Source organism: Pipra filicauda, unplaced genomic scaffold, assembly GCF_003945595.2.
Source record: "Pipra filicauda isolate LSUMZ 115617 unplaced genomic scaffold, ASM394559v2 scaffold580_size271650_pilon, whole genome shotgun sequence".
In the NCBI taxonomy this organism is placed as follows: domain Eukaryota; kingdom Metazoa; phylum Chordata; class Aves; order Passeriformes; family Pipridae; genus Pipra; species Pipra filicauda.
In genome coordinates, this window is record NW_024104732.1 from 169,523 (window position 1) to 191,994 (window position 22,472).

Consider the following 22,472-nt stretch of genomic DNA (forward strand, 5'->3'; position numbering starts at 1 on the left):
TCCCCCGCCCCCCCCGCCCCGCTCCCGGCAGCCCCCGCGGAAGTATCGACGTTCTATTGGATGACTCACCGGCGCGAGGAGAGGGGCCCAGCTGAATTTGGCAATGACGTCATTCCAGCAGAGCCGTTCTATTGGCTGCGACCCACGAGGGAGCCCCAGAACCTGTTCATGGCTTGGGGGGGAAGGAGAGCCGGCATGGCCGGGAACGGGGGTGCAGAGGGTGTTCCAGTGCCCAGGAAAGGGGCAAAAAACTTTCCCCTCTCTCTCCCAGTGCCCCCTCAGCCCATCCCGGTCTCTCCCCTGCTCTCCCAGTGCCCTCGTCCATCGAGGTCCCAGCCCGGCCCTGCCCCCTGCTCTGCTCCGGCCTGGATTTCTCCCCTGCAGGGGCAGCTGAGGCGGCTCCAGGGCGGGCGGGAGCTTTGGGGGCAGGGGGTGGCTCCCGACGTGCTACTGGAACCGCCCCTGGCAGGGCGGATCCGTCAGCCTGGGGCACCTCCTCAGCCGAGCCTGGGGGATGGGCCGGCAACTGAGAGGGGGTTTGGGGAGGAATGGGGAGGCTGAGAAGGGCTTGGGGGTCGTGGAGGTAAGTGGGAAGGGGTTTGGGGGAGCTTGGGGGGTTGGGAGGGAGGTTGGGGAGATTGGGGCAACTGTGAGGGGTTTTGGGGCATCGTTGGGGGTGTGGGAAGGGACTGGGAGAGAGTTTGGGGGCGTCCTCGAGGGGAAGGGGGCAACTAGGAGAGGGTCTGAGGGGTCCTGGGAGGGCTGGAGCTGACTGGGAGGGGTTTGGGGGCATCTTGTGGGGTTTTGTGGGTCTGGGAGGCAGTCTGGGGGCCTCGGAGGGTTTGAGGGGAAGTTGGGAGTGTCCTGTGGGACCGGGATGGGATTTGAGGGCTCCTGGAGGGGCTGGGAGGGCTTTATGCCTTTATACTGTGGGCATTGTCTAGTATTGATGGGGGTAATCGGTGAGCTGACTGTTTCATAATCACCAAAATTTTGACAAGACTTTGAAGGTGGTCAACCTCAGTTTGAAGCAGCTCAGTTTTAGCAACAAGTTTATTCGATTTTTCTCCTGTTTCCCTCTCAAAGGCTAACGATGACTTCAACAGGACATTTTCTGATTTCAAAACAGTAGACTCAGTATCAGAAATCCATTCATGATTTCCCTGTCAGCACTCCATGCGGATGTCTGTGCACTCACTTTGGTCTGAGAGAAACCTGCCTGTTTGCAGGGCACTGACTGGGCAACTTTTCTTTTTGCAGGTGGAAAAGGGTAGATCAAGAAAAAACAGATGAGTCCAGCAGAAGTGATGCTGCTTCTGTCAAAAGCAGAGCAGAGGCCGAAAGCACTTTAGGAAGTTGCTTGCAGAAGCACTGTGCATTCCAAGTTCCAGTTCAGGAGTCTCAGTGACTTGTCCAACATGGGAGCTCCTTTTCCATTTCTCAACCCCCTGATTCCTCAGGAGCAGGAAACTGAAAACACTGCCTCAGAAAAGCTCCTTTCCTTCCTAATAATTGTGCTTTGTCCTTCCCATTTGACAGTGGAAATGTGCTGGTGTGATCTGGATCTGTGAGCAGCCCTGACCTCCCACAGCACTCATCCAACAGCAGGAAGACCCTGCCTGGCTCCTGCTAGGGTTCTCGCCACCCACCGACAGCTTCTCCCTGCAGAGGTGTGGGCAACTACCCAGGCAGGATGAGACCTGAGCCCGGCAGGCAGCAGGGTCCCTGCCCTGACACGAAGAACCCCGGAGCACAGGGACCCTGCTCTGCAGGACAGCCCCGGGCACCCCTGGCTGCACCCCCACCTTCCCAGCCCACAGCCATCCCTGGGAGAAGGAGCCCACCTGCACTGTCCCTCTGACGGTGCTGCAGGGAAGGCCTGCCCTGGAGAACATCCTCTTCCTGTGCAACAGAGAAACTGGGAGAGTCCTGACAGAGGTGCAAGGCTGTGGGATGTGGTAACTTTAGGAGATTCCTCCAGGAACACAAGGGACATTGCCCTGCACCTGTAGACTCACTCTGCAGAGGAGTGTGAAGTCGTGTCCCCAAGGGAAGTCTCAGCTGAACACCTCCCATCTTTCCACTGCCTTTAACCTCCCTCTGCCTTGCTTCTCTTCTCTCGTGGCTACAGGCAGTGCCCTCGGCCCTGCTGGGCTGTGCAGAGGAGCTGCTCCCGGGCAGAGCTGTGTCTCTGCAGTGCTGCCCGCTTACCAGGAGCTCCCTGTGTGCCAGGAGCCCGGCCCAGCTGAGCAGCACAGCAAGAGCCAAAGGTAGCCCTTTCTCTGCCCCTCTGGGTTCCCCGCAGGTGTCCCTGGGGCTCCAGGGGAACCTGTTGTGGAACAGGCTGAACAAAACAATGATGTTCCCTCTTTTCACCTCTTCAGTGACACTTCTTTCCAGCAGTGACATTTCTCCCCTTAGAAAATTAACAGGGTATGATGATCACCTTTTCTAGTTTCATCATTACACAGGATGCCAGGAGGGTGACAGCAAAGGATCTGATAACTCCCTGGCACAGTGGGGGTTTTCTTGGAGTCACACACACTGTCAGGGCTCTGAGAGGTGTCCACCCCTGAGCTGGACTGATGCACTGCTCACACCCACTGGGGTGTTCAGAGACACGAGTCCTTCCCTCGCACACACACAGGCAGTTCATTGCAGTAGGGGCAGTGTCTCCCTGGGCTCCTGCTGCTGCTCCCAGAGCCTGGAGCCACCTCTGCCCTGTAGTGCTCCCACCCTGCCCACTCCTACACTTCAGATGAACACTGGGGTTTTCTACTCCCTGGAACTGCCCAGTCCAGTCCCTCCCCGGTCCCCCCATCTCCCTGCCCCGCCCCAGCCCAGCAGAGCAGCACAGTCGTTTCTGGTCCTGCAGTAAGAAAGGGAGGAAATAGAGGACAGGGACAGTGACTGCGTGTCTGGACTGCTCAGGAGATCATCAGCTCGGGCGGCAGCTCCTGCAGCCCCAGGGCCAGACTCGCTTCCCAAGTGGCCCAGGCAGCTGCTGCCACGTGGGCACAAGCTCTGCTGCCCAGGAGGGTCCTGTAGTGCAGAGCTTTGCAGATGGCCACATAGCGGTCGTAGGACATGATGGTGAGAAGGGCAACCTCCACTATGATCAAGAAGAAAAGCAAAAAACACCTGTGCAGCTCATTCTGAGCAGGAGATGCTCCTGGTGTTCCAGAGGGAATTGGTCATGGCTTTGGGGACAGTGGTGCAGATGCAGCCCAGGTGCGTGAGGGAGAGGTGGAGCAGGAAGAAGTCCCTGGGGGTGTGCAGGTGGTGGTGGCAGGCTACGGCGCTGAGGATGAGGCCGTTGCCCAGGAGGGCAGCCAGGGAGAGGCCCAGGAAGAAGCAGAAGTGCAAGAGCTGCAGGCCTCGCATGCCAGGAGGAGGAAGTGTGGGATGGAGCTGCTGTTGGACATGATCTTCCTCCGGCTGTGTTCAGCCATGAGACAAAAACACAGACTGGTCATGCAGACCGTTCCAAGGGGGTTCCACTTTGGCAGACAGCACTCTCTGGATCGAAAACACCAGTCAAGGCCAAAACACTCCTTGGTGATCTGCATTAACTGAATGCAGCTGCTGCTGCCTTAACTCATTCCCACAAAAATTCTCAGGGTTCCTTTGCTTCCAGGAGGCTCCACATGTCACAATGGACCCTTGATTCCAAGGGGTTGCAAAGTGTCTCAGGAATCCTTTGGTTCCAGGAGGCCCCGCATATCCCAGTGGCCCTTTGGTTCCATGAGGATGCACAGTCTCAGAATTCTTTGGCTTCAATGAGGCTTTGTAGTGTCCCAATGGCCCCTTGATTCCACAAGGCCCTGCAGTATCCTAATGGCCTCCTAATTCCACAAGGTTTCGCAGTGTTCCGGTGTTCCTTTTGTTCCATGAGGGTCCACAGTGGAACAGGGTCCCTTTGGGGCCATAAGGCCCTGCAGGGTCACAATGGCCCCTTGATTCCATGAGCTTCCACAGTCTCCAAAGGTTCCTTTAGTTCCACGAGGCCCTGCAGTCCCAAAATGCCCTTTGGCTTCTCGGAGATTTCCCATTGTCCCTGGGTCCCTTGTGCTTCAGAAGTAGCTGCAGTGGGACAGTGGCCCTTTGGTTCCGTCAGTTCTGCAGAGTTCCAGGAATCCTTGTGTTCCAGGAGAGCCTGCAGTTTCACAAGGACCACTGGAATCCATGAGGTTCTGCAGGGTCACAATGGCCCCTGGATTCTGGGAGGTTCAGAAATATCTCAGGGCTCCCTTGGTTTCAGGAGGACATGTCACAAGGAACTCTTGGTTCCAGGAGGTTCGACAGTGTTCCAGAATTCCTTTGACTTCATGAGGCCCTGGATTGTCCCAATGGCCTCCTGATTCCATCAGCCCCCTCAATGGCACAATGGTCCCTTGGTTCCAGGAGTTTCCGCAGTGTCCCAGGGTTCCTTTTGTTCCATGGGGACCTGAGTGTCACAATGGGCCCTGAATTCCAGGAGTTTTCCCAGGGTGACAGTGCTCCCTTTAACCAAAACTAGAAAAAAGGGAAAAACAATTAGAAGTTCCCTGATAACCATGGGCTGATTCTGACAAGTGAGGCAGAAATTACCCACTGCCCAGAAAAAACCAGTGGGGCCAGTCAACAGTCTCTGCCTTGGCAGCCCAGTTTCCCCAGTCTCATCTCAAAATGACCAGTTACACTGAAGCAAAGAGCACTGGAACCAGTGCGACAAGCTCCAGTCTGACTTTCACACCCACCCACATGTCCTGTTTTCTGCTGCTCTACAGACTTCCTTGTTTAAAATACAATGGAAAACTACAGCACACGCAAGTGGAATACGGGATCTGGTAATTCCCTTTGTGCTGTGAAACGTGTGCAGCTTTAAGAGTATTCAACCCCAGGATCTTCACGTTCTCAAACTGAACATTCACGTTGACAGAAGTGCTTTGTTTCAAGCATTCAACTCATCCTGAGTTAAGACAGGTAGTAAATATTTTGCAAGATTTTTTTTCCCACAATAACCTGAATGAGCAGTTTTTGGGCTTGTTTTGGTTTGGGGCTTGGGTTTGTTTTTTTCCCCTACTGTTCTCATTAATCTCATTTCAAATCTATTTTGGTGTTTGAAGATGAATTAAAATTTTGAATGATTTTTAATGTTAATGCCTTGACCGAGGTATCAAAACATGAAAAAAAAAACAAAACACCAAAAAGCTGTCCATTATTGTCACAATCAAACACTCAGAAATACTAACATGAGTGCAGTGAAAACCTCGTAAATAAGACCATTAAAATAATTTTAATATTTATATATTATTACATTTTTAATAAGCTTAACATAAAGAAATTTAATTACTGACATTAGCTTTCCCCATCTCTCAAAAAGGTAATTTAGTTACATCTTAGTCACCCTTGAAAGGCTCTTTCCAGTTGGGTTGACCTCTGCCTTAGACACTCATGAGATCTGCCAAAATCAATTTAAGGGCAAATTTCCCTACCAGGTTCAACTGCATTGCTTTTACCAAAAACTTTGCAAGTAACCCCACATCTTTCATCTTAAACTCTTCTCTCAACCTTGTAAAATAATTACCAGTAAACAGATCTGATAATGTGTTATAATTAAGAACACATTCTTGTTCTCAAAGTTATTTATACATCAAAAAGATGCCACAGGAATGGTCAAAATATTAATAGCAACTTATACACTTTGGAAATCTGCATTTGGTTTTTAAAGATTTCACAGTGGTTGTTTACTTATGAATTAAGGCACATTTTACTAACAAGTTTCAATAAAGTTATAAAAACATCTTCCTCCACTAAGACACAGGCAGTGATCCTAACTTGAGGTAGACACTGAAAAGCCCAATTTTTTTCTTAGATGTCACGAGCCTTTCATTCCTTCTGTCACAACAATTAGGCATCAGCCCATTTTTCAAGCTGCTGTTATCTACCAGCTCCTGGTTTGGTTTCCAAGCACAGTATTTTGGCCACGATAAAATCAGGGACCTGGGCAGTCATGTCAGAATGACAAAGAGTACTGACACTCCCTGCCAAGGGAGACAAACATTCCCTACCCTTGACTAAAGGTTCAAAGCAACAGTTTTGAAACAAAATTTACAAAGCTTTTCTCTTCAGTTTTTTGCTGCAATTCTCTGTTGCTCTATTAAAAGACCACAGCAGTGAAAGACAAGGCCAAACCCAGGGCTTCAGCCACTTCTGTTCCTCAAGTGGGAGACTGAAATCCAACACATACAACACCCACGCATGAGATACCAACACACTGACCAAGTTTTCCAGAGTGAAATCGGAGGTTTCAACTTCAAAACTGAGGTGACCTCCCCTGGAAACAAATTCACTCCAACACAGGGAGCTGAATGGACAGAATGAGGCTGTGAACAAACCAAACCTCAAGGTCTGCGTCTCAGAGTTCATTAAAGCAAGGCTTTAGTCTCAAAGACACAGCCCTGGTAACTTTGACACTGGAGGAAAGAGCAGACGTGTCCTTTCTGGCCAGCAAAGTCCATCGTGAGTTCCTGTCAGAGACTGCACAGAACATGAGTGCCCTGGACAGCCCTAGTTCTGCTTTTACCACCATCAGGTGTTCTGTAAGCACAGCAGTCAAAGCACAACTCATGTAGGTTTGGGTATTTTTAGCTAAGGCTGTTTGCCAGGTTTCTCAGATTTAGAGAGGAATTTCCGGTAAGATGTGACTTTATTCACAGATGCACTCTTTTTTGGGTGTTGTTTTGAAATAATAAACTTTATTGCATTAAGCAAAGTATGTCAACTTCAATAAAGCTCCTGGTGTTTTCAAGTATTTTCCCTCTTCTCTTAAAAAAATTTAAAATAAACATCAGTGCTTCAACTAAACATTCTCTACGCTAACCAGAGAGGGCAATACTAGATCCTTCAAGATCCACACATTTGGATGCTTTTGCAATTGGTCTTTGAAGCAACTTCTTTTGTAGACAACTGTTTCACTAAGTAAATTAAGGCTTTCACATTCACCCTCTCCCTTTAGGTAAGGATTATAAACCAGAAAAGAATGGAAGAATTACTTGGTGTGTAACTGAAAGGCCAAAGTCCTACTCAAGAAACCAGATGTGACAACAGCTCATTTACAACCCAATGAGAAAACAAACGAAAATGCACACAGAAAGATTTAGGAGTCACGTGAAGATTAATATAAAAATGGAACATGAGTCACATGTTTTAGAGATTCGAGCAGATGATTGGGGGCTAGAAAGGCGTCAATGGATAGCGCACAGGAAGAGTTTTGAGGAAGAGCTGGAAGGAGAAACATGGCAAGAAATATGCTGTTCTACACGGACCTGCAGTGGGAAAAACAGTTTAAGACTTCTGAAGGAACAAAGTAATAAAACTCACAGAGCCCAGGAGTAGAAGAGATTCAATACTTGCCAAAAAGCATCAGAACTAAGCTCATGAACACGCATTAAAACCTGAATTCCTCCAATTCATGAATTCCACTTTTTTGCTTCAGGACTGAACTCAGTGATAAAACTGGTCCAAAATGCAATGGACCCGTAGGCTGCCACACTAGCACGGCCTAGCAAGGTTTGCACCTCACCCCTACGTGCTCCTTTTCCCTTCTCCCAGAGCTCTACACCAGTCTCCACACCATGGAGGGGGTGAGGAGAAGGCACAGGACTTTGGAGCGGCTGCTGTTCAGCACCTGAGGCCGCGCAGACGGTAGTGGTTGCTGGAGGGCTCTGCTGACACACACAGCCACAGGACAGCTAAAAGTCACTGTCCCCTACCCACTGAAATAGGAAGATTTGCATCTCGGAACATTTTCTAAGCTGTGTGCAGCCTAAGGAAGGCCTTGCTCCATCAGGTATCATGTCAGACTGAAAGAACTGGCTCTAAGAAACTGCTTCTTTTAAAGAAATGCATATGTTCCAAAGCACAGTGCTACAGGAATACAGCTTCCCACAAGAAAAGTTCATCCATGTACAAAAAATACAATGGATGCCCTCATTAAAAAGGCAGAATTGAGGCGGTTTTGAATTTTAAGCAGCCAGAAAGACAAAAGGACCTGTGTCTGGCCACAGGCAGCTCCCCAAGAAAGTCACAAAATGTGCCAGGGACAACAAAAGGTCAAGACCAAATTCCTTTTAGTTCAGGAAACTGGAGAAGGTTCTGTTCCTGTATTCCTCCAGTATAGAACTGAATTCATTTTTCTACTCAAGCCTGCCAATTTTGTGTTTTGACTATATGAGCAATGATTTGAAGTCTATCAGCTAGCAGTTTAATTTAAAAAAACCAAAACCAACCAAACAGAAAACTGTCCTGGCATTACATATCATTTTGTGCAAAGCCAGACCTTTGCAAATGAAAAACAGCAACAGAACAACTGTAGGACAGGAGACAGTTCCTGTCTGCTCAAAGACTCTCACTGATCCTGACAAAAGCAGAAGGACAAACATGATGCACGAGAGGCAAGTTCTTCCTGCTGTACTTTCCACACCATTTGTTACCCAAATCGTGCAGTGCCTCTCTGGAGACTCACCTGTGCACCAACCCTTCTGAACCAGCAAACCTACGACAGAAAAGCTCTCAACAAAACACGGAGTCAAATCCCAGGAGACCAAAGAACCCCAGCCAGGTGTGAAGGCTGTTCTGCAGTGAGACAGAGGGAGAGCACGATCCAAGCATTGCCCATTTCCCAGAGCCTGGCAGGAATGATCCCGGGGTCCTTCTGAGACACACGTGCGCACACGGCCACGCACCAACGACCTTCAGAATGGATTCAACCAGAAGCTGCAGCCAGTTCAACATTAGAGCCTTGTCTGCTTGATTGGCTGTTTTTAAAAAGCTAAAAAGTAAATGTTATTAGGAAGAACAACTTACCAGTCCTTCAACCAAGAGCAACTATTTTGCTTACAGTGAGTAAATCAAGTCCTCCACACATCTGTAGGGAAAATGGGATATTAAAACACTTGAATTAAAATTAAAAAACAATAAAGAAATCCTAAGAATCAAGCATTAGCCTATGAGTATTACACAAGTCCCATCCCTGAATGAAAAAAAAACAAACAAGCATTACAGATCGCAGCATATGCTACAAAAGACATTTTATAAAAAACTTTCAAGTATCACTAGGGATGTGTTATCAAAGAACCTGTGCAAACCACCCAAGAAATTCAGGCCCAGTCCTGTACACAAACCCCTTGAGAAATTACCACAAACCCCCCCGCCTTTTTTTTTAATTTTTCTGGAAACGATCAGGCAGGCATCAAGTGGAAATGAACTTCAGCAAACCGACCTGCCCTTCACAAGATAAAATAAAATACACTTTTTGCTGAGAGGTGGTATCACCTGGAGGAAGGGCAAATAATGTAACACATTTCTAGGGAACAAATTATCTACTCTATCCCCAAATTATCCCCGTATGGGCAAGGCCCGAATGTAAAACCCTGACTTTGAAAATGCTTATTGGCAATCTACATCAACAAAACTTTAATCACAGACACCTTAAACAAAGGTTGGAAGATTAAACTAAGACCTAAAACTCTGAAACAACTCAGGAACTTCCTTTTTACTGTGAGTTTGGACTGTGTGAAAATAGCCATAAAAGTTATCCTCCTGACATATATGAGCAAACTGTTTCTCTTGTGATCTCTCAGAATCTACTTCTATTAAAACATAGCCTCAAATACACAAAAATTAATGACCCTATCCAGTGACAGCACACTGTGCAAGCCTTTAAATTCTTCTCTTCCACTGGTATTTACTCAGACGCACAGAAGAAAAGCTGTGATGAACAGAATTGTCATTTCTTTGTTGATGGAATTTATTTGAAATTATTATGCAAAAAGATCCCTTTAAAAAGGGGAAATGACAAAAAATTATATTAGTAAACTGGCATAAACATGGAGAATATACAAAGGAATGTTACATTTAGAGGTTTAAAACACGTATTTAAATGTGCTCCAGCAACTGCTATGAAATGGAAGCACAGAACTTGTGCAAAGTGCCCACCCACCATTTTAGCAGAAACACAACCTGGCTGCTGAACTCTGATCATCCAAGAGGCCTCCACCAGTCACTCAAAGCATGAAAAATGAACCAGGTCAATACATTCACTTAGGCCCTTTAAATCTCCTGCTGCCCTATATGTAACATTTCCCTAAAAAAAACCCACTTAAAAACTACGATCTAATATATGAAGACAGGAACGGTTAAATATTGCAAGATTTTCAACTGACAGCTCTCAACTGTCTTTAATAACTCACAACTACAGCTCCACATTCATCACCTGCATTCAAGTTGGTTCCTGTTGTCTTTAGTTCAGAGGGAGCACACAGCTACAGCAGTTGCACAGAAACTCTAATGAGGATATTTAATATGGCTTTCTGTCACCACAGAGCAGCTGCTCCCAATGACAAAGACTCGACCCAGTTGTGTTCTGACCTCAGCACCAGTTTGCAAAAGCAATCTCATGTTTGCCAGAATGGTACCACTCAGCACTAGTGACACTTCTCCACTTGCAAGTGAACAGGTGAACCAAACAATAAGTTTTGTAAAAACGCCACCAACATGTTGATAACACGTTACATTTCATTCACACAAGTTATTTGTCCACTATTACCAAATATACCACTGTATTTTTGAGTTTTCCAATTTTAACATCCAAAAACCAATCAGTACCAAACTACAGAATTAATCACAAAAGCTGGAGTTTATGCCCAGAGCCACAAACCACAGAGTTTGGACATACAAGTCTTGGCTGAAAAAGAATTAACCTTTCAGGTCAACACCTGTATTTCCTATATTTAATAAACATCAAAGTCTTTTAATCAGACTATTTGCAGTTGTAGCCCATGTGATCAAAAAAAATCCATCTCACTCTAAAAATAAACATGACATTACTTTTTTTAGGTAGTCTAATAGCTGTGGCTTATATTGACTTTAAAATTACAGCTGCTATCAGCACAGCACAGCCTCTGGCACACAGAACACCCCCTGAATCAAAGGGCCATGGCTCCTGCGCCCCAAGACTGGCACTGCTGGCTCCAACCACCAGCACAGTCTATCTCCTACAGCAAAAGCTGAGGTCACACACCCAAAAGCTATTACCTGATATCAGATTCTCTCTTGGGATTAATTAGTATTTTGGCCAAGATGACGTGTATCACCACACCAATGCTCTTCCATGTAAGATGTCAAAGCTACAAAAGCAATTCTAGAAGAATACTTCACATGGCTTCATATCCCCAGAGGAACAGCTTCCTCTGCTGAAAAGGTTATTGGGACTCAACCACAGAGGTTCTCCTGACCCCCCCAACCCTCATGAGCAGCTGCAGGGCAGCCATAAAGTTAAAACTTCCCTCAAGTCCCAGCAGTGTGCATCTAACCCACTGAGGTCCACCTAACACAGAGATCAAGCTGCCATGTGCTAGATAAACAGATATTGCTCTTCCAAGAAAAGGTAGCTCCAAAGAGATCAGAAAAGTAACAAGGGACAGGTAAAACTGCCCTTATTTTAATACCTACTCAGCACAAACAGCATCAGGGCAATACAGGAAAGGTGCAGACCATTAAGGCTGAAGTGTTCAATTTTGTATTTAGCATGGAACATGCAGGTCAGCCAAGATCTGCTCCTGACACTGCGGGGTTTAATTTTAATCTTTAATTTTGCTATTTTTTGAAGAGCAGGTCAATTAAAAGTTGCAGCTTTAGACATTTCAAGATTTAACATTAGGAACACAAGTCTTGGGTCCAACAGCCTCAGTCCCCTCGTTATCATCAGACTGGTCTTGCCTTCATTGTAATAGACTGTGAAATATCTGTGATTTTGACCCTCTAAACTGAAAATCCACATGGGATTTCAGATATGCTCCGTTGTTCTCAAGGTATGAGATCATTTCTAAACACAAACTTGTAGTTCTCACAGATCCCATCAGACAGTTACACAACCAAGTTCCAGAACACACTGACACACACATTTGCACATCAGCCCTGTTTGCTGCAGGACATCCACGATCATGGACATGTCCATTCTCTGTAAATATTATCTGAATTCTGCCTTGCACATCAGCAGTGACTCACTGCAGGTAAAGGTTCAGTACAACCTGGAGAGACAGTTTTATAAAGCTTTGCAAAATTGGCCCATGATTTTTTACATGAACGGGCTGAAGGTTTCATCCAAGCCAAAGAAAACAGCTGCACTCGGGTAGGGGTTCACAACTGTATTCTTTAACTATCACCATCAATTATGTAATTTTAAAAAGCAAATTATCAAGAGTGGTTTTGAGATTCCTGACACAGGTGTCTTCACGAAGACGCCTCGTGCTTTGAGGTCCTGAGCACGCACTGAGGTACCTGAGCATGGGGAGCTGCGAAAAGGAACCAGTTCAGGGAGGCAAACGAGTTCTCCAACTTTGAATTACACAGTGGGGAAAGCCTGGCTCAAAGGAAACGTGTTCCTCTGGCTCTAAATGCAGAATCTTAGAGTGTAAAAATGTCATGACGAGGGAAGAGAGTGACGCTCAATATGAGAATCAGCAAGCTTCGTTTATTGATCACTGCTAACAGCTTAATATATGCTTTATAATTAGCTCATACATATTGCAAAAGCTAAGTTCATTATTGGCTCTGCTTAAATGTTGATCTCACCTCTTACTCCCTTCCTTTGTTGACACAGGTGGCTCTCAGTTGCTTTTGTTTTGCTAATCACAGTGTCCTGTTTACCAGCCAGCTAACACAGTACAAGGGCACTGTAACCTCGCTATCTCAGATGTTCCCACGGCCTAGGCAAGCCGTGTTCTATAGCCAATTCCCTACAAATACCCCCTTTTTTTTTTTTTTTTATTCTGGGCCAACAATGTTTTCTCTGTTATAGCACTTACACGTTTAACAATACAAGAAAAAGCAATACGAACTATTACTAAAATTACAACAATTGTCAACAACTATCGTAGGCTTTTCTTTAACAAAACTTAAAACCCATTCAGACATAGAACCAAAAATAGATTGAACCTATGAGTCTATAGGACTAGTTGTTACTGTTACTTTCTTTGTGTGTTCTACTGTTTCACCCAGGTTCTACAGCTCTTTTGTGTAAAGGCTAGGCAGTTTGTGCCAGCTGGACAAGTCGTGGCTTTGATAAACACTTAATCTAGATTGAAATAATCTCAAAATAGGTTTGAGTCCCATTATCACTTGTGTTACGTACAGACAGTGATCTCATTAAATCTAACTCTTGGGGATCTTTTGCCAGAGTAAGACCACCCACTCCTGCAACTGTTGCTCCTGAAAATTGTCAGGATGTTTGAGCAGGTCAAATAGAGGTGCCAGCTGGGTGTTTGGCAATTGCAAGTACGATGCAATCTAATTTAAAGACTTTAATAGCTACTGTATGTCAGTACGAGTTTTAACATTAATACCCAATTAAACTGGTTGAGAAATGACTGCTTTTTGTGTACATGAACCCTAAATATTTCCAGGGTACTTTTCACTGCACCGTGTCAGGAGCAACTACTAGGCCAAAGAATTGTAGACTCTTTCTGGTTTCAGCCTCTAACACACCCAGCTGATCCTCAGTGGCTACAGCTAGCAGAAATATCATCTATATAATGACAACAAAGACAGTCAGAAAATTGCATTGGAAACATAAACCACTGACAAATTATAGAAAAGCCTTTCATTCCATGGGAGAGGGTTTTCTATGGATAACACTCATAAGGTTCTGCACGAATAATAGATGGAACTAAAAATGCGCATTTTTTTCTCTATCACTGGGATCTAACTGGATTGTGAGAAGATAACCTTACAAATCAATAATAACAATGGGTTATTCAGCAGAAAGCACAGAAGGGGTCAGTAAGCCAATGCTTACTAACCATGACTGCACCAACCCGTCCGAGATCATGCAAAGGTTTTCATTTCACAGATTTTTTCTTTATCACAAACACAGGGGTAATTAAAGGATTCTGAGATGGTTCAATGTAATCAGCATCAAGCTGCCTTTTGACAAGCTGTTGCAGGGCCAACAGCTGTTCTGTAGGTAGGAGCCATTGTTTAAGTCACACAGGATCTGTATGTTCTAAAAGAAAACTCCAAGCAGTAGTACCTCCTAGTATCACAACCATAACTCTTGGAATGACTACAGAAGTTTGTTTGTTTGTTTGGACAATTAACAGCAAGCTTTGAGCATCACGAAGAGTACAGGTTGCCTTTGTACAACCCTAAACATTTACTAGTCAAATTATGCAAGCAATACGTCTGGTATGAAACAAGGAGTAATCACAATTAGTGAGGCTATTTTGCTGAGAACACAGCTGCAATGGGTAGGGCATGTTTTAAGGAGGAGAGACTAGCCGTTTTACAATGAATATTGCTACCAGCTGTTGCATGTGAGGGGTTTTGAAGACAATATATAAGGACTCTTTAAAACAACACTTCAGCTCTGGTCACACTGATCAACACAACTGGTCTGCTCTGGCCTCCAGCCAGGAGGCCTGAAGACACACTATCCACAACACTGCAGATGTTTTTTGAGAAAGCACACAGGATGGCCTTGACAGTCTAAAGGCCCCCCTGCAACGAGCTGAACAAGCAAGGCAGCAACATCGACAACTCCTGACCCTCACTACTGCCATAGCAGATGCAAATGCAATTATTTGATGGTCTAAGGACCTCACCCCGGCACAAGCCTGCATTATCTCTAGCTAGTTATGTAACTAGCAACTTCTGTAACTGTCACAAAACTTGTTTCTCTACAGCGTCTTGCAGCTTTTCCACGAATTGTAAGAATGGTTCCCGGGCACCTGGATGCACAGTGGCGCACCCTGCCTCGGGCTCTGCCAACCTTGCAGTCTGCACCAATGTTTGCTGGCTTATGGTTTTTACTCGCTTTAAAACTAGTGGTCTCCTGCGCAGCTGGCACAGCTAAGGAACAACAGCAGTGGAAAAACTCCACCTGAGACTTAACTTTCATAAATTTCTGAAACAAGGCAGAAATAGAACACCAAATTTATGTAAGAACCTCTTATTTAACCTCAGTTCAGATCAAACAGCTAGCCAGACAGGGCTAGTCTAGAAATAACTAAAACCTCATCACTCATGGTAGGAATTTGAAGAATTCATATACCATTCAGAATAAGGATTTAATATGGTTCAACAGAATCATGTTACACATCTCTAAAATCTTGGCACCGGCAGAAAGTATTTGTAAGTTTACACAGTCACACATTCATGTAGCTTTTCTCTTTCACACAACATTCAGGTGGCCACCTCACTTTTCACTCATACACACATTTTCAAGTAGTCATTGGCTGTGCACTTCTTACCAGTTTCATAATTCAAAGGAAATTTATGGCATAGCCGCCATCAGCAATCTGCAAATCCTGCATAACTCTCCATGCAAAAGACAAATACAGCAAAAAAGAACAGAATATTATCTTGGAAATCTTCAACTCCTCATAGAGCAATGATATTCTGTCATAAAGGCAATAAAACTACTTTTGCAGGGGGCAAGACTATATCCCCTTCTGTCTCATCGTTCCGTCTCCAAATCTTCTACCTGCACCCTGCCCCAGGGGGAAAACAGCCAAATTTCATGTAAGAGAAACAAAATGGCAAACTATAGGAAATTCTTAACAGCTTTCTGCAGTATATAAAAAGCTAAGCACGGATATTGCGTTATTTCTAATCTTACTTCAAGGGATTTTTCGTCAGTCTCCCTTTCTGTTTTTGGAGAAAACATTTGAAAATGCCACGAGCACACTGCATGCTTAACACCTATTACTGTAAAAACACAGCCACAAATGCGCAGCGCAGTTCCGCAGCACAGTTCAGATGAAAAGCTGGAAATGTCTTAAGGTGGAACTCAGTCATAGTGTTCGTAAAGTTCATCTCTGGTCCATCAGCAGTACTTTCACACAGCAGCCGTCGTCTCCAATTGTCCTGGATATGCACTGCCGAGACGCTAGCACCGCGTTCATGTTGGTGGGGCCACTCGGTTGTCCCCGGCCCCGCTCCGGCTCCCTTCAATTCCGCTCGACTCCCTTTTTGCACGATTTCTCTGTATGATGGTATCTAGTAGCATTCTAATGTCCTCAGACTGTGCTTTAATGTCTTTTACTGTTCCAGATAACAATCGCCAAGTTGTAAGGAGGGAAGCAGCAACTTTTTCTCCCTTATAGGCAGCAGTAAAGAGCTTATCACTAAGTTCTTTCCAAGTAGAGATAGTAAAGGCAGTTACAGTGTTCGCTTCATATCCCTGGTCCTTACATGAAAGCAGCATCTGCCGCAAAGCCAGTTTGTCTAATTTCTCTCCCTTTTTTAAGCAAGATAGACTTCCATATAAATGCAACATTAGATCCCTCTTGTTCTCGGTGGCTCACCTGTCCAGGCGTCTTGTCTGGTTGGCCTGGCAGCTTCTCCACCGAGCTCCGTCTCCGCGGCAACCTCCCACAACTTAACCTCATAACGTCTCCATTCTCTTTCATCAAAAACTGTATTAGGGTCCACAAAACAACTTTTAGCAACCCCCGTCGCAAGCAATTTTGGTAATTCTTTTTTCAAATCTATACCCTTAAGTCCCCGCTTTTCTAAAAAGCACTGGAGTAATAAAAGCACCGCTTGGTCGTGGCACAGAAATTGTGTGAACAGTTTCTGTTGCATTTCTGTGATTTCTCCCCTGGCATGGCTGGGTGCAGATAGTGAAAAATGCTGCGCCACTAATATGGCCTTGTGCCAAGATGCCAGGGAGGAGTTTTTGGCAGGTGAATAAAGTTTTCTCATCTCCTATGACCACCTGTTGTGGTCCAATTAGCAGTGGACAGCAGAGCATGTTTTCCTTGTGTAGCCAATGTTGTGTGAACAAGAAGCTGAGCGTCATGAGCACTATATAATCTGTCTTTCTCCTAATAAATCCGACATTTGCCTGATCATATTGATCCTGGAGCAATCTGTCCATACCCTTCCATCAACACCGCTTGTCTTTCCATACCTATAAATCTTCAGTGCGCTGTTGCAGCCTTTTACAAGACGTCGGCGGTGTCATTGGCCGGGCCCTCCTTTAAGGTCACCCGGGGCACGGAGTCCAGCTCTTTTGCCTCTTGTGCTGCTGCAAGACCGACCGGCTACTGCATCAGACCGTGGCTTCAGGGAGTACAGATTTAACTTACCCCCTGTTCAGGTTTCGGGGACTGCAGATTCAACTTAGTCCCTGTTCAAGCTTCGGGGACCGGGGGATCTGTGCAAAATTCAGCAGGATCCTTGTTTATCGTCCCTTGCTTTGGGCACCATTTGTCGTGACGAGGGAAGAGAGTGACGCTCAATATGAGAATCAACAAGCTTCGTTTATTGATCACTGCTAACAGCTTAATATATGTTTTATAATTAGCTCATACATATTGCAAAAGCTAAGCTCATTATTGGTTCTGCTTAAATGTTGATCTCACCTCTTACTCCCTTCCTTTGTTGACACAGGTGGCTCTCAGTTGCTTTTGTTTTGCTAATCACAGTGTCCTGTTTACCAGCCAGCTAACACGGTACAAGGGCACTGTAACCTCCCTATCTCAGATGTTCCCACGGCCTAGGCAAGCCGTGTTCTATAGCCAATTCCCTACATAAAAACAAATTATAAGCATCAGAAAGCTGATTTGTTTGTACTGCAAGGAGGAGAGCAAGATACCTTGTAACGCTTTGGGCTTTAGAGTCAAATTTACACCAAAAAGAGAAGTTTATTGTACAAACAACTGATTGGAAAGGAAAAGCTTATGAGTGTCCCTAGCTAATGAATGAATACCTTGAACTAAGGAAAACCACTTCTGAAGTGTGGTTAGACAATATCCTCAGGAGATGGCAATTCTCAGAGCACAGCCTGGCTTTACTACGTGTCACCACGGTCACTGCAGGTTGTTAAAGTTGTATGTGAGTGACCACAGAAATCTTCAAAGGTGCAGGAGACACAAACATTGCTGCAGTCAGCACTTACTAACAGTTTTCAAATGCACTGAGCTTGAAAGAAAATAAATTCAACAAGGAAAAACACTGCACCTTAAATGTTTAAGGCTTATTTTGAAAAAAATTTTTTCCAGCGTAAGTTAAAAAAAAAAGACATAAACAAAAAGCCACAACACAGTATAACATACCTGGCACAAACAGTACACAATTTTGCTCAAGGACTTTTACCCAACCAGTCATCTGAATCTTTGGAAGAACAATATCTAGTGAGAGACTTTAAAGAAAAAAAAAAAAGAAAAAACAAACCAGGTTTGTCTGAAAACAAGGCACAGACAGATCTCACCTGCAGTCCTAATGTTCTTGACTGACAAACTTGCTGAAAACACAGAAGGTGCTCTTTCAAGTCATAAAAATGTGACCTACACTACAATAACGATATTCTATCCTTGCCAAGCATCAGCCTTTGTGTTCCCAAAACCAAGAAACAGGCCCCAAAAATCTCCTCTACAAACACCTGAAGTCTTCTGTCACTGCTGTTCCTGTTGGCAAATGTGAGTTCTACAATATCCCCAACCGTTAATGCTACAAACTCATTAAGTACAAAATACAATCAAAGTTTAATGCAGGTTCTCACTGGTGAAATGGGACATTGAATGAAATGGATTTATATGAAAATACTGCCCTTTTCCCCAAATACAAGGCATATGGATGTAGGGAATTGGCTATAGAACATGGCTTGCCTAGGCCGTGGGAACATCTGAGATAGCGAGGTTACAGTGCCCTTGTACCGTGTTAGCTGGCTGGTAAACAGGACACTGTGATTAGCAAAACAAAAGCAACTGAGAGCCACCTGTGTCAACAAAGGAAGGGAGTAAGAGGTGAGATCAACATTTAAGCAGAGCCAATAATGAGCTTAGCTTTTGCAATATGTATGAGCTAATTATAAAACATATATTAAGCTGTTAGCAGTGATCAATAAACGAAGCTTGTTGATTCTCATATTGAGCGTCACTCTCTTCCCTCGTCACGACAAATGGATCTATATACACAGATGATAAAAATAACAAGCCCCTTAACAAATAGCCTGGGTAAACTCAAATTTATACAGAAGTAGCACAGAAACATGACATTATTTGAAGACAGTCTACCTGCATCTGCAAAAAAAAAAAAAGCTTTCTAAAAGTCCAGATACTTTACAAAATGTATCCTCCCTCCACATAAAAAATCAGATTTTTTTTCTTCCCATCTGCACAGTAGCAAAAAGGCAAATTTCAAGATAAAACAATAACAAGGAAATGAACATACTACCACAAGTTATAGCCACTCCTACCTGAAAAAAATAACTCATGAATGATTCCTCTGAAGCCACTCAGAAAATAAGGTATTGTTCATGGTATTCTACCTGAAAAAAAAAAAAAAAAATGGAAATTTTCAACATTTTGCTTTAGAAAAGCAGAACAAGTCACATGCCTGAAATTTATTGATCTTTAGGTAATTATTAAGTCAAGAAAACTTATGAGAGCAATAACTGTATCTTTACAACTCAACTCTAAAAATAAAAGGACATTCTTGGCTGAAATAAAACACACTGGAGATGACAGTGACTGACACACAACACACACGACCTGTGTTTCTCATGACTAACTGCAATCTGCTCTTCTGTCTTCCATTACTTTAATTTTGAAAGACTTAGAGATCAAATGCAAATTTAACCATTTTTTATTGAGTAACTTATCACCCAATACCCCTCACTCCTTGTGCTTTTTTTTCACATTAAAGTCTTTAGAACCAGGCTATGCAAAATTAAATAAAACCTTTAGGGACAGCAAAGTTATTTCAAAATGGCTTCTGTCATCAGCTTCTCTGAATTTTAAGTCCTACCTTGCTTGATCTTCCCAAAAAATGCATCTTTTTGCCCTTTAGAATACAGTTTTAAAGCTTTCAGCTTCTTTAACCTTTCATCAGATCCCAAACCAGGGTCTTTAACAAAAGGAACACTATATTTGCACTACCTCCAGCCAACTTTTCTCGCCTTTTGTGAAGGTAAAAACGTTATTTTATTTTACAGCAGTTATATTTATCATCACCACTACTTCACACTTAAGAAAAAGTCTGGAATCAGTGGGTAAAGACACAATTTTAAGAAACATTCCTTGCTAAATTAAAAGGTATCCAAATATAAATTCCAATTCCTACACCTTGAATATAAAAAAGCAGAACTGTTAAACAAAACACATTACAAATTAAGAGGAATTAATTTTTTGAGACAATTACTTGCTATTTTATTTTCAGTTGTTAAAAGAAACCACTCAAAGCTATCGAAAAAAAAAATCCCATAACATCTTTAAGAAAAGAGAAATCCAGCAGACACCCACCTAAAGCCAGAACTTTCTTTAGGGCACAGTGTGTATGCCAGAACCTGTTCTATACTGCAGAACTGTTGCTGGGTTAGAAAACCACCATAATCCAAATCTAAAATAAAGACACGGAACATTGTGCATAAAGGTGGAGAAGTCCAGCGGTTGCTAAAACCTGTATTTCCGTTTCCAAAAAAGGGCAAACTTATATTGTTGCAATGACAGATTCACATTCGCAGAGGAAGTACCAAAAAATGTAGATTTACCTCCAACTGCAATGTTTAAAACCTGCATGGAGTTTTATAACCTTGCTCAAGTGTACACCATAGAAATCCAACAAATATGGCTAAACACAACCTCCAACTAAAACTAAAATTCTTAATATTTACCTCGTGCTCTACCACAGTGACTTTTCATACACTCAGAATTACAATTTTGCCCTTACATTGGTAATTGCTGAATGCCAGCTAACACATAACAAACGTCAGGCATGCCATTTAAACTTGCATTTTTAGAAAGTCTTGCAAAAGGTGTTCTACAACTTCTAAAATTATTAGGCACTGAAAAGAAGATAAAAAATGCTCCATAAAGAGAAATGACTGTGAGGTCTCTGAAAAACGCATAAACTGAACACTAAAAACAAACCTGACACCCAAGAAACGTTTTTAAAAGCTTTCCACGTAACACACAAACCCATCCGTTTCCTTATCCCATAACTCATATTTAAGTAACTACTTTTTCTTCCCGTAGAGTCGTCTAAATCACAACCATAGTATTTACCAACCTTCAACTGCAGACGTGGCATGACCGAGCTTTGTTTTTTTCAAGCTTCCAAGTTTCTACACTGCGGTTCCAGGCTGGTTTGCAGATGCCCCCCTCGCCCGCCGCGCTGGGGGAGCCGCTCTGCAGCCCCCCCTGTGCCCAGGGCCGCACCGGGGACCCAAAACCCACCGCTGCCCCCTCGGTGCTGCATCGGGGCCGGGCCGTGCGTACCCCGCGGGTGCTGCAGGGCCGGGACGGCAGCGCCGCAGCCGCCGAGGGGCACCGGGGCTCCCCCGGTCCCGCCGGTCCCCCTCGCCCCCCATGGGCAGGACACGGCCGGGGGTCCCCGAGAGTTCCCGCGGGTCCCCTCAGCGAGCGGCGAGGGGTGGGAGGGGGGGCCGGCAGAGGCAGCGCCCCCTTCCTCTCCCAGCTCCGAGGACATTTTGTTTTCCCTCCCAAGGACAAAGGACAACGAGGAGCGCGGAGACTCCAGCACTCACCTGGCGAAGAGCAGCCCGCTGGCCGGCAGCGGGGGCCCCGAGGACGGGGCGCTGCTCTGATGCTTGCCCTTCCCGCGGCCAAGGGCGGCCCCGCGCCCGCCGGGCGAGGGAGCGGAGCGGGCAGCGCTCGCAGTCCCGGCGCCATTGCTGCCCGCCCGTCCCAGCCGCTCTCGGCAGCCCCGCTCGCCACCCTCCGCAGCCCCGGAGCCCTCAGAGTGCTGGGCCCGACTCGGCCCTCGAGCGCGGCACCCGGGGCGCCGGCCGGGTGTCCCCAGAGCGAGCGGCGGGGAGCGCGCCCGGGAGCCGTGCGGGAGCTGCCGCTGCTCCCCGGTCATCTTGTGCCGTCTGTCTGAGGGAGCCGCCGCCATCTCAGCTCCTTCCTCCCCGCCCCCCGCACAACATGGCCGCCCGCTCGCTCCTCCCTTTGGCCTCGGAAACGGGATGAATTCACTCCAATCGAACAGGATGAATCGCAGCTACTCCAGAAGGAAAAGAAAGACAGCCCAGGCCTTCAAAGCCACAAGTATAGAACGGAGATTTTTATTTCAAGCAAGTTTCAAGCCTGTTTCCATAACGATCTGCATTCTTGTCTCCTGTGTGCAGGGAGCACTGTAGGGCATTTCTCGATTGCTATATAAGAGTTGACAAAATGATGCATTATTCAGCAAATTGCCACATGCAGAGAAGAGAAACTGTACCTTTTCTTCTAAAATCTTACAAACATGTATTTTTTTAATTTTTATAGACAGTCTGACAAAGCCCTGAATCCCCCCATTGTAATGCACCATATATATAAAAGACCCCTTACATTACTAACTCAAAACAAACTTCTTCATATTTGTCAATACTCATTTGATATGGGGTCCAATTGTTATAAGTAAACCCAGGAAATTTGCTACTCAAAAGGGTTAATAAAGTTGCTGTATTTTACTAATCA

The 22,472-nt window shown here is 45.0% G+C and overlaps 1 protein-coding gene across 1 annotated transcript; it reads right to left on the reverse strand.

Moving 5' to 3' along the window:
• Positions 1-8,898: 8,898 nt before the first annotated feature.
• Positions 8,899-22,220, reverse strand: LOC120324540 (fibroin heavy chain-like). The gene is made up of 3 exons (XM_039387669.1): positions 21,536-22,220; positions 19,251-19,318; positions 8,899-8,914 (listed from the first exon to the last, which is right to left on the reverse strand). Exons 1-2 carry the CDS (start codon positions 21,901-21,903, stop codon positions 19,315-19,317), a joined length of 372 nt encoding a protein of 123 aa, XP_039243603.1. The 5' UTR covers positions 21,904-22,220; the 3' UTR covers positions 8,899-8,914; positions 19,251-19,314.
• Positions 22,221-22,472: the final 252 nt, after the last annotated feature.